Below are 11,948 nucleotides of genomic sequence, written 5' to 3' on the forward strand. Positions count from 1 at the left end.
CATTATTATTGGCTTGGGAGGCATTTTGGACCTGGGAGACTCCCTTTAACCCCATCTCACTAACATACAAATCTGTTCTGTATACAAGGCAACACCTGTCTCTTCTAACTTCAGTGTAAGCGTTATATAAATTATATTAAACCTTAATCCTCAAAGATGACTTTACTATCATCTTTATGTGGGATAGTGAGTTCTAAACTGGATCACATCTATTGAAAAAATAAATAAAAATTAAAAATGAATCGGATGGGGAAACTCCAGTTGTCATTGCAGTGAGGTGACATCACAATCCAGTGAATACTAATAAGCTGGCAACTGGGTGAAAGTGAACATTGACTAGAGGAGTTGCTATGTCTGTAGTGCAACTTCCAATACAGACTTCCTGATCCAACATGCAAACATTTTCGGGTTTGACATGCCTCTTTTGTGAGACTATGCAATCTTTTTGTGACATGGGCATGAAAATGAGCTGGCTATGTTCCTTTTTGTGGCGTGGTTGCTTGGTCATGGAAACCCATGACTTGAAACTAGCAGCACATAGCTTTTAAGCTGATTTTAAGGCCAGCAAAAGTCTAGGTTTATTACACATTAACCCCCCTAAAGCCAAAGGCAAACATGACCAAACTAAAGTCTTGTGGTCCCCAGTTGCAATCATTTGTCTGGGGCCCCCTACCTCACCCCTGCAGTGAATTCTTGATAGTGATGGTTAAAAAAAAAATGTGGCAAGGGCCTACCAGGCCCAATAGGAGCCACTATGGCTGCTATGGTGATAGTTATGCTACTGTACGGAATCACCCAGATCATAAAGAAAATTAATCTTGAGAGGTTCATTCATCTCTAATCGTATCCACTATAGTTTTCAATAAACATTTCAACAAAGCATTTTGACTTTGACATATCAACATTTCCCCATAATAGATATAATATTCTTTTAATATCCCAATATGAAATAAACATTTTGCAAATACTAGTAGTAAATAGGGTAGTGAACAGTTGTTGAACCACTAATAAAGAAAACCACCTGTCTTGATCATATGATCCTTGGGACATGCTTGGTATGTAACTTTTTTCAAGTTAGCAAGGAGTGTGAGTACAAAGCAGGAGTACAACATTTGTGACTTTATCTACTGCAAAATATCAGGGGTTATCTATCTGGTCACATGTCCTTATCCGCTAAACTATGCGAGTAAGACCATCCATCAGACAATACACTGTTGCATATGTGAAGATATTTTGGACATTTTAAACTAACAAAACATACTAATATCTAAACTTATCCATGAAAAAACATCAGGAGAGATCAGAATGTCTTTCGCCTTTAAAGGGGTATTCCCACGTCGCATACTCACCAGTCTTCACTGCTGTAAAATCTTCTTTCTTCCTGGTTTCTTGCATCATTTGGTGGGCGGGGTTTCACATGCAACCTGCCATTTAGCTACACCCCCAAATTAGCATGTAGTTCCGCCCACCGCATAGCGTGATCCTATGGGGCGGCTGAAGGGCCTGTGATGTCATCAAAGGTCCTTAAACACTATATGCACAATATTGGACTGTGAAGTACAGGCAGGAGCAACTCCATTCTGTGTTACATACAGAGACTGCCTGTCTCTGCCATAATGAACATAATTGAATTAGCTAACCTGATAACTGGGAGAACAGAAGATGTTCAGAAATGAAAGCAGCTCCTCTCCCCTATCTGAGTGCAGGACCTAGATCATGTGGTGTAGACACAGGAATAGCTAGGTACACAGGCTCGCTCCTGTGCACTTAACCCCTCCTCCCTCCCCCCTGAGAGCAGCAGATACATCACTTGACTCATGAGCAGCTAAGTCAGGGCTGTGTCAACAATGAATTGAATAAAGTAAGATAGTGGACAAACAACGCAGTTTTGCTGAAGCAGTGTATTTAAGAAAAGTCTTACATCCACATTAACAAGCAGTATAGATAGGATCCTTGTGATGGGACAACCCCTTTAAGCTATTAGGTGGGGATTGGGATAATCTTATACTTAGAAAAGACTGGATCTACATTGTCATGTGTCTATCTGCAAGGCTTGAATGATGGGATATGATACACATGTTTTATCTAAATATCTTGGAATGTTGGGTTAAACATAATATGATGAGTGACGTACACCATGAGCATACTGGAATCAAGCCAAGATGTCTATCAATCTGTGCCATTAGGCAAGGATGGGCATGACATCTTACAATACTTTATTATTTTAGATCACCATGCAGATAATTGATGAACCACAGCAGGATGGGAGCAGAGAGATGGGACAACCAATGTGAAAGAGGAGACTAGGAGTGAAGTGATAAGGCATATGGAGCTTGAGGAGAGACTGAGCTAGAATCCAGGCTAGCCTGAAACAAAGTATGCTGCCCATTACAGCATTCAGGAGATGGGAATAATCCCTGTTCAATTTGTGATACCGAATGGTGTTTCAGGTATTAATCTGTGGATGTGTTATATGGGCCTCAAAGCAGTTTTTACGATATTTTTCAGACAAAAAGACTATGCAACACACACGAAAAATTAGCAAAAATTATTTCCTAATATGGCATTATATTGTGCAGAGGGCACTAAGGAACATTATACTGTTGGTGGCGGAACTAAGAAGCATTATACGATGGGTTGGAGTACTAAGGAGCATTATACGGTGGGTGGGGGCACTAAGGAGCATTATTCTGTTGGAGGAGACACTAAGGAGCTTTATATTGTGCACGGGGAATAAGGAGAACTATACTGTGGGTAGGGGCACTATGGAACTATCGTAGAGGCAGCGGAGGCAGCTGCCTCAGGGCCCAGACCATTAGGGGTTCGGTGACAGCCGCTACCGCTGCGTTTTTTTTGGGGTTTTTTAATAGGCCGTTACAGGCTCTATTTACTTGCCGATCCTGGCTGGGCCGGGATTGGCAAGTGACACCGCGGGCCCCACAAATACTATCATTATACTCGGGGGTCTTTGCAGACCCCTGAGTATAATGATTGGCGGACTGGGAGAGGTAAGGAAACGTAAAAAATACTGTTACTTACCTCTCCACGATCCTGCCAGGCCTCCTTCATGCTTGTCTGATGTCCCTGACGTCACATGAACCCGGCCTGCTTCCCAGGTCATGTGACGTCCAACGTCATCAAAGAAGGACGAGAGCGGTATTTACTCTGTAAATACCCCAGAGTATAATAATTGTTTATGGGTGTCCACAGTGGGACATAATACTGTGTGCAGGGGACACTATGGGGGATAATACTGTGTGCAGGAGACACTATGCGGGATAATACTGTGTGCAGGGGACACTATGGGGGATAATACTGTGTGCAGGGGCCACTATTGGGGATAATACTGTTGCAGGGGCCACTAAAGGACATAGTACTGTGTGCAGGGGCCACTAATGGACATAATACTGTGTGCAGGGCTTACTAAGAGACATAATAGAGTGCGGAGGAGGGGGTCGGTCGAGGTCTTCGGTGTCGGTTGGGGGGGAACCCCATGTCAAAAGTTCGCCACGGGGACCCGCTATTCCTAGTTACGCCACTGATGGAACAGTATACGGTGTGGTAACTTCATAAGTATGGTACCTCCAGAAATTAGATGCTATGTTACCTGGTTCTACCTCAAGTAAAAACTGTGAATTACCTTATTTTTTGTTTAGTTCCTTAATTACTATTTTATGAAAAGTTTCCAAAACAATTATCATGGATCAAAGAAAGAAACAATGTTACTCCATCTTTGTTCTTCGATAGATTGTTATCTCAAACTTCTACAGAAGCAGTATAAAATAAATTCTAAGGATTCTATTGTATGAACTGGAACAAATCCAAACCCTTTATCACTGTCAGTTCAGAATCGGTTAACATAAGGGATAAAATATTGCTATTAAATATCTGAAAATCTTTTCTCCACTTAACAAATCTGCTTCTTCTTAATTCTTTGCTTAGTCTAAAAATGACTCTTTGGCTTGGATTTCTTTGTGCAACGTAACGTTATCTATTTCCTTCTTTTCACTTCCACTTTCTAAATTTGTTTAAGAATCTTCAGTAGTTGTTTCAGACTTTTTAGAATAATTTTTTCTGGCTTTTTGCTGTTCTTCAGTCCACGAATATTTTCTATTTCTACATGTATCTCTCTAAAATTAAACTAGCTCATTTTGTAGAATTGAAGCTGTTAAAGGGGTTATCTAATTCAATATTGGATATGCTGAGGTCTAACTTCTGGGACTCTAGCAGATCATCAGTACTGAGGCCGTCCAGGCATTGAAGTCTATGGGACAGTGCTGCAGTAACTACACTTACACTACAGAATGGTGAGTAGCGTGCTGAGAGCTGTGCTGCCTTGGTACCACTCATTGTGCCCCAAAACACTACTTGGCATGTTAGTTATCTTGCTACACCGCTATGTGAATTATTTTAGAGTCATTGTGTGACTATGCATGAAGTTTTATACAAGACAACAAGTGACTCGTAATGTTATTTATGACAACAGTGATACTTTGTGATGCAAGTTTAGGGGCCATTCACATCTTGTTTTTCAAGTCAGTTTAAATGATCAGTTTAATGGATCTCATTTGCTTGGGACATCTCCTCTGCTGCCGCCCATATGTGCTTCACCTAATGCCATTAGGGGTATCACACATGGGGGGGCGGCCATTCGGGATTGATTGTCCTCCCCCTATGACTAATAGCTACCCCCTCCCCTGGGTAAACTACACTTAATGACAATAGCTGGCTGCCATTCCTGGTAACTCTGGGAGGGGGAAGGGAAAGAAGAATCCAGTTGGTGGTGACTGGAACCATTCCAGCCTGGATCCAGGAGTGGAGCAGCAGCCATGTCTAGTAGGACCCTGTGGGAGAAGGGGCAGTAGTCATTACACTATTCCCCATCGTAGGGGTGAGGGAGAAGACAAGATAGTGGAGGTGGAAGAGGGAATTTTGGGTTCTTGTTATTACTTTTCCTTCCCTGTTCGGATTTGCCATGATAAAGAGGGGCTGATGAAGGGGAATCTATCTTTTCTGATAACTTTGTCTTGTTTCTTTTGTCTGTTTTTATACTAGAAATGTATGAATAAATTGATTTTTCAGGAGGAATAACATGGGAACTTCCTGAGGAATATAACTAATTATTTATTTATTCATACAGACATATCAGGAGCGATGACAGATTTTGCAAGTAGATTCAGTGACTATATCGAGACAACACCTTTTGTTAGTGCATTCGCATCCTGGCTTTTAATATAAGGATGTTGTATGCATGCTGTTCCTCACAGCCAGAGGATCCAAAATTTTATGACAGATTAAGGAAATGGGCAGCCCTCCAGACTTCTATTGCAATAAAACTTAATGAATTTCCCATTGCAGGTTTAACTTAAAGGCGTAGTCCAACACACTTTAAAAAATGTATTTTTGCTTCTAATCGGGCCATTAATGCGGCTCCCCTGTGCTGGGTCAGTATAATGTCTAATAGGGGCCCCTACACACAGAATAATGTCCCATAGTGCCTTCTGCACACAGTATATTGACACATAGCAGCTGCTGCACACAGTATAATTTCTCATAGTGGCCGCTGCAAACAGTATGGTGTTCAACTGTGGCATCCGTAGAATATAATGTCCCATAGTGGCCCCTCCACATAGTATAATGTCCCACAGTGGCCCCTCCATATAGTATTGTGTCCCATAGTGGCCCCTCTACACAGTATTATGTCCCACAGTGGCCCCTCCATACAATATTATGTCCCATTTCCAAATATTACAAAAAATTTGGGTTCAGCAGAATCCAAAATTTGGGGGGTACGCCACCCATGAACTATTATTACACTCTGGGGTATTTTCAGACCTAAAAGTATAATGATTGGAGGCCTAGTGAAGGTGATAAACAGTGGTATTCACCTCTCCTGTGCTCAGGTGAGGCTCCCTGTTGTGATACCAGCCTGTTTTTTATGTTTGATCACCTCCCTTGGCATCCAATCATTATACTCGGGGGTCTGAAGAGACCTCAGAGTATAATAATAGCAATATCTTGCCACCTCTGCCTATCCAGTCATCCTTCCAGGGAGCCCCAGCAACGTGATATGGGATGCCCGGGGCAGAATGGGAAATGGAGGTGGCCGTGATAAGGAGAAGGGATTGGTAAGTAAATAGAGCCGTTACCTGCTGGGATTACTCCAGCAAGTAACGGCCTATTAATAAAAAAAACAGAAAAGGTTCTCCAGGCCCTTTACAGTTGCGGGCTCTATGGCACCGCTACAGCTGCCTCGGTGGTACTTATGCTGCTTAACGTAGCTACATAGCAACATTTCAGACTTTAAGTCCTTCCTCAGCCTCAGAATTTAATCATATGTGTGGATAACTGTTAAATATTATGATATTACAATATTCCTGATATATATAGGGTTAACATATAGGGTTATATTCTCATGTACTATGTCAGCCATAACCCGGATGTGGTAACTGAGGTAATGAACAGGTTAATCACTAACTATTAGAGATGAGCGAGTACTGTTCGGATCAGCCAATCCGAACAGCACGCTCACATAGAAATGAATGGACGTAGCCGGCACGCAGGGGGTTAAGCGGCCGGCCGCCGCAAAGCAGAAGTATCAGGTGCATCCATTCATTTCTATGGAGCGTGCTGTTCGGATCGGCTGATCCAAACAGTACTCGCTCATCTCTACTAACTATGTGTATAAATAAATGTTTGCATGGAATCAACATAAATGTGAAAAGTTCCATGCCTGGGATTATGTTTTCATTATTTTAGTCTTTGCTTTTGTGTATGTTTTACATTTTAAAAAAATTCAATAATTGAAAGAGAAAGTTAGTAACCATTTAAAGAGGACCTTTCATCAGATTGGGCACAGGCAGTTCTATATACTGCTGGAAAGCGCACTGAATTCAGCGCACTATTGACTTTCCCGATCTGTGCCCCGGGTAAAGCGCTATCGGTCCCGGTACCGTAGTGCTTTACAGTCAGAAGGGCATTTCTCAGGCCGTTTCTGACGATAGCGCTTTACCCGGGGCACAGATCGGGAAAGCCAGCTGAATTCAGCGCACTGTCAGCTTTCCAGCAGTAACCAGGAACTGCCTGTGCCCAATCTGATGAAAGGTCCTCTTTAAGTAAAGTTGTATATTGCAGGTTATTCTTTGGTGGAATGCAGAAGCACATAGAGCATATAACTAGAAGAGCATGTAACTAGGTTACCAGATACTGCAGGCATATAGTGCAGGGATTCTCGATGCTTGCTTAAGTATTATTTATATTTTTCTTTTAATGTTTTATGTGTCTGATTATTTTTTGTTTTATTTTATATTCCTAATGCAGAGTTCTCAAACATTTTTGACTTGCGCCTCACCAGTCATGTTGTGGCCATCACAAGCAAAGAAATACTATAACTGAGTGCCAAAGTGCTGCTACCCTGCTTTACACATAATATCACACCAAACAAACACACCATACAATCACCAAATACCATAGTACAGCACACATAACACCCAAGGGAACACCAAATACCACATTGTATCTCAAAAATACTTCCCCAGCAGTGCCAAATACCAGTGTCCAGCAGAAAATATTTCCCAAAAAAACGCAGTACACAAGATACTTTCCCAAACATATCACACCACAGTGCAGCAACACACCTTACCCAACAACTATCAACATGAAGCTTCAAACCCCATACGCCACTGATAGCAGCATTACCCCCAACCACCTCTCCTAATCGCAGGTATAGTCTGTCCCTTTCCACCTCTAGCCCACTGGCAGCTCCATAGGAGTGGGACGGGTATCATCTAAGATACATATTGATATTACTGCTGGACATATCAGCAATGGTTTCTGCTTTGCTAGTCTCCCATGAATCCTATTTCTGTCCAGTCTCTTGGTATAGTTATGTGCACTGAATGTAGTGGAGCCCAATATAACCTATTTATATATTTTTTTCCAAGAATAACACTGAAGGGTTTATATCAGGTCATCCAGAAAAATTTTATTTGCAAAGCTTAGAGGAATTTATGTGAAAAGTATAAATATGCTTGGAACGGAAATAAATAGAAATGCACTTCGTATAATCTTCTCTTTTCCTGTCTCTTCCATTATCTTCAAGACTTTTTTCCTTACAAACACAAAATGAAACACTTTGTACACCAATGTCCCTAAAGAGAGGACTCCATTCTACTAAATTAGGATTAGGTAAACCTATTGTCTGAAGTTCTATAAGTATGGCGTTGCACCGGCCGTTCTTGCAGCAGATTAGTCTTCAGGCGTTGACAATGGCAATTTCCTGATGAATTTTTAGTAGCATTAATGAAGGAATAACACAATGCCGAGCTATAGGTAAAGATTCTCAATAATTGTTCTATATTACCCACATTACAATTAAGTAACAATTACAACAATCTTATGAGGAAATGTTTCAGCTACTTTCTCTCTTCTCACCATACGTCACTTTTCTATTCTGAGATCCAGCGTGATCTTCTGCTGCGATAGCTCACCTGCATCAAGGGTTGATCTTCTTTGCTATCGGTGGTTATTTGTATTACTGTCATCTTCCTCCCTGATATTTGTCCACCAGTAATAAGATAAAGCTGTACACATACAGTAGGTTCTAACCTATATAACACAGGTAGTGCAAATACAATTATAACATGAATATTATCTACCAGTTTAAACATTTCCTTCATGTAAGTAAGTATAACTCATCCAAGTGAGAAATAACCAGGAATATGGAAGATGCTGCATATGAACACTACCATTTATCATGAATCTAAGACAGAATTTACACAGTGAGCACTGAGTGCATGTAGAAACCATGAAAACAATACTTATTCCTCTTTAGAATTGATTTTTTTGAACTATGCATTATGTTTGTGGAACACTTTGCTAAAATGCTTGAGTCACTATTAGTGTGAGATTTTCCACTGTGTTAACCCCTAGTGACATGGCCTATTTTGGCCTTCAAAGCAAGGCAAACGTTTTGTCATGCCCGGTTTTCACCCTTTAGCCTCTGCATAGGAATCTGGTCTTCACCATGGGGAATCTGCCAGGTTGTATTCTCTCTGAGTGGTCCTGGTGAAGGTGGTAGCTGACCAAAAGGCCAGAGAGATGCTATTGCAAAGAACCATAGGTTCAGGTGAAAACATGATCAAGCCTGGTCCAAAGGCCAGGGGCAGACAGAGGAGAAGCTGGGTCAAGTGACAAGCCCAGGTTAACACATGGATAAACAGCTGAACAAGAAAGATATCAGAAGTGCAGTCTGGAATTAAGCCGAGGTCGCAGAAATTCTGCCACAAAAAATATGCCACAAAGCTTTTCTAAACCATGGATAGAGAAAGCCATATACTATTGGATTACAGGTGGAATTTACGTAAGAGAACCAATTAAATGCTTCAAAAATAGAGTATCATTCAGGCATAAACACAAAACCACAGGTACTGGAAATCCAAGAAGCTTGTTGCTCAGGGATATTATACTGTATCAGGACCACTATATGGGGACATTACACTCTAAGAGGGCCACTAAATGAGGCCATTGTATGAGGAAAATTATATAATCTATGGGATCCACTATATGGAGACATTATGTTGCATGGGCCACCGTATGAGGAAATTATGTTGTATGGGACCATTGTATAGAGGACAATACATGGGGAACATTACATTGTATGGGGCCATTATATTGTTTGGTAGACCACTACATGAGGGATATTATACTGTATGAGGGTTCACTATATGGGGACACAAAATTGTACGGGAACCACTATATGGGAACATTAAGCTGCATGGGGCCATTATACTGTATAGGGGCAAGGACAGGGGACGCTATGCGGTGGGGGGAGAGTCAAAAGTTTGCTGTCTATGCTAGTTACACCCCTGTTAATGTTATAACAAACATTATAACCATTATTTATTCAATATCCTCCATAAAAAATATATTGCTAGCGATAGCAACACTTCACAGCATGCAGATTTACAAGTCATCTAGGGTCTGTGGATACCCATGGCTGCCATTACAATCTGTCACCTTTGACTTACCTTTGGAGCATCAGCATCTTTTAGATTAATCAGAAAGAGGTTTTTGGAAAATGAATAGACACAACGGACTATTTGTGTGGGTATGTAATTTTTTTTATTTTTCTTTGGCGTTAAATCACACACAAAAGCCAAAAAACAAACTTAAAGTTGAAAAAGTATATTCTAGAAAGTATTTGGTGAACAAACGTTAAATACCTATTGATTTATTCAGTATTCATAAGTACAATATCAAATACAAAATTACACTACTCATCAGAAAATAGATTTTTGTGAGAAGTTGCATCAGAAATTCTGCCACAAAAAATATGCCGCAAAGCTTTTCTAAACCATGGATAGAGAAAGCCATATAATATTGGATTACAGGTGGAATTTATGTAAGAGAACCAATTAAATGCTTCAAAAATAAATGCCGGAGTAGAGTACTCAATGAATGGATCCACTAGAAATGTAACAAACAGGGGTAACCAACACATAAGGAAGACCCCCATTAAAATAGCTAATTTCTTAGCAGCTTTGTGTTCTTTCTTCTTGGAAATATTTAGTGATGTTTCAGCCAAAGTTTTATTTTCAATGACCCTACTATGCCTCAGGGACACAAGGAATATCTTTATATAAATTCCAACCATTATAGATGCTGGAATAAAAAAGCAAAAGAAAAATATAACCATTGACCATAACTTGTTAAATGTAATTGGACAGACATGAAAACATGTAACTAAAACCTGATATCCTTCAATTCCAGATACATGGGAATTGGAAACAACCAGCCCAAGGGAAAATATTGTAGCAGATGACCAACACAAAAAGACTAGCCGTTTAATAACTGTCCCTGTAATCCTTATGGGGTAATACAGGGGGTCACATACTGCATAGAACCTGTCAATGGCTATGATGCAGAGATGAAAAATGGAGATAACACTAAGAGTTAAATCAAAGCCGTAATGTATCTTACAGAATAAGTTTCCAAAGTACCAACATTTTTCCACAGTTCTTACCATGCTATATGGCATAATAAATATTCCAAGGCAAAGGTCAGTTATGGCCAAGGAAAGTATAATGTAGTTAGTAGGGGAGTGGAGCTGCACAAAATGAGAAATAGATATAATGATACCAAGGTTTCCAAAGATTGTGATGGTTATAGAACAAGTAAAGAACATATATAGTCCTAAGCGGGTCCCCAGGGGGCGACTGCTAGAACAGGACAAGGAGGAGTTTTCATATTGTGAGCAGTTGACAGTAGTCAGATCCATTCTTCAAGGTCCCAAGTGCACTCCCCAATGTTCACTTTCTGAAATGTTTCTTCTTTTACAATGTAACTGAAGATACTAAAACGGATAAAAAAAAAGTGGAGCTCAGAATATTCAGAGGCATAACTGAACCCTACTGTTCGACAATGCAAAACCTTTAACATAAACTTATCATGTGCCATTTATACTGCAGGTTTCCACTTAGTAGTTAAAGGGGCCTTTGACTCCTCACACTCCAGTCGGATGTAACCTAAATCTCTGCATTCTGTATAAAGTAGTTATAATATAGTATCAGAACTTGGATGAATTATCTAGGGTCAAATAAAGCTTACCAATGCATTCCTTCCATAGAACCAGCTTTAGTTCTAATATATATAGACAGGCTTTCCCCCACAGCCTCAATGCTTACCTTATCAGAGCGGAGCAGGTAGACTGTGCACAGCATTGCCTCCCATCTGGCTCTCTGTGACATCACTGGCTTTCCTTTAAATTGGCTGAAAATCCATAGAGTAGCGTAGAGTATAGTATGTGACAGAAAGCAGGGGAAGCATAGGAACAAGACTCTGCAAAGGTAATAAACAGGGCTCCGAGGAACATATATATATGTATGAAGTAGAGCTTATCCCATGCAGGGAATGCAATGGTCAGTTTTTATTCTTCCCTGGATAATACC

The 11,948-nt window shown here is 40.5% G+C and overlaps 1 protein-coding gene across 1 annotated transcript; it reads right to left on the reverse strand.

Moving 5' to 3' along the window:
* Positions 1-10,273: 10,273 nt before the first annotated feature.
* LOC142198487 (trace amine-associated receptor 2-like) lies at positions 10,274-11,278 on the reverse strand. Its single transcript, XM_075269520.1, has one exon. The coding sequence runs from the start codon at positions 11,276-11,278 to the stop codon at positions 10,274-10,276; it is 1,005 nt and encodes a 334-aa protein (XP_075125621.1).
* Positions 11,279-11,948: the final 670 nt, after the last annotated feature.

The sequence above is a fragment of the Leptodactylus fuscus genome, chromosome 3 (genome assembly GCF_031893055.1).
Source record: "Leptodactylus fuscus isolate aLepFus1 chromosome 3, aLepFus1.hap2, whole genome shotgun sequence".
Lineage (NCBI taxonomy): Eukaryota > Metazoa > Chordata > Amphibia > Anura > Leptodactylidae > Leptodactylus > Leptodactylus fuscus.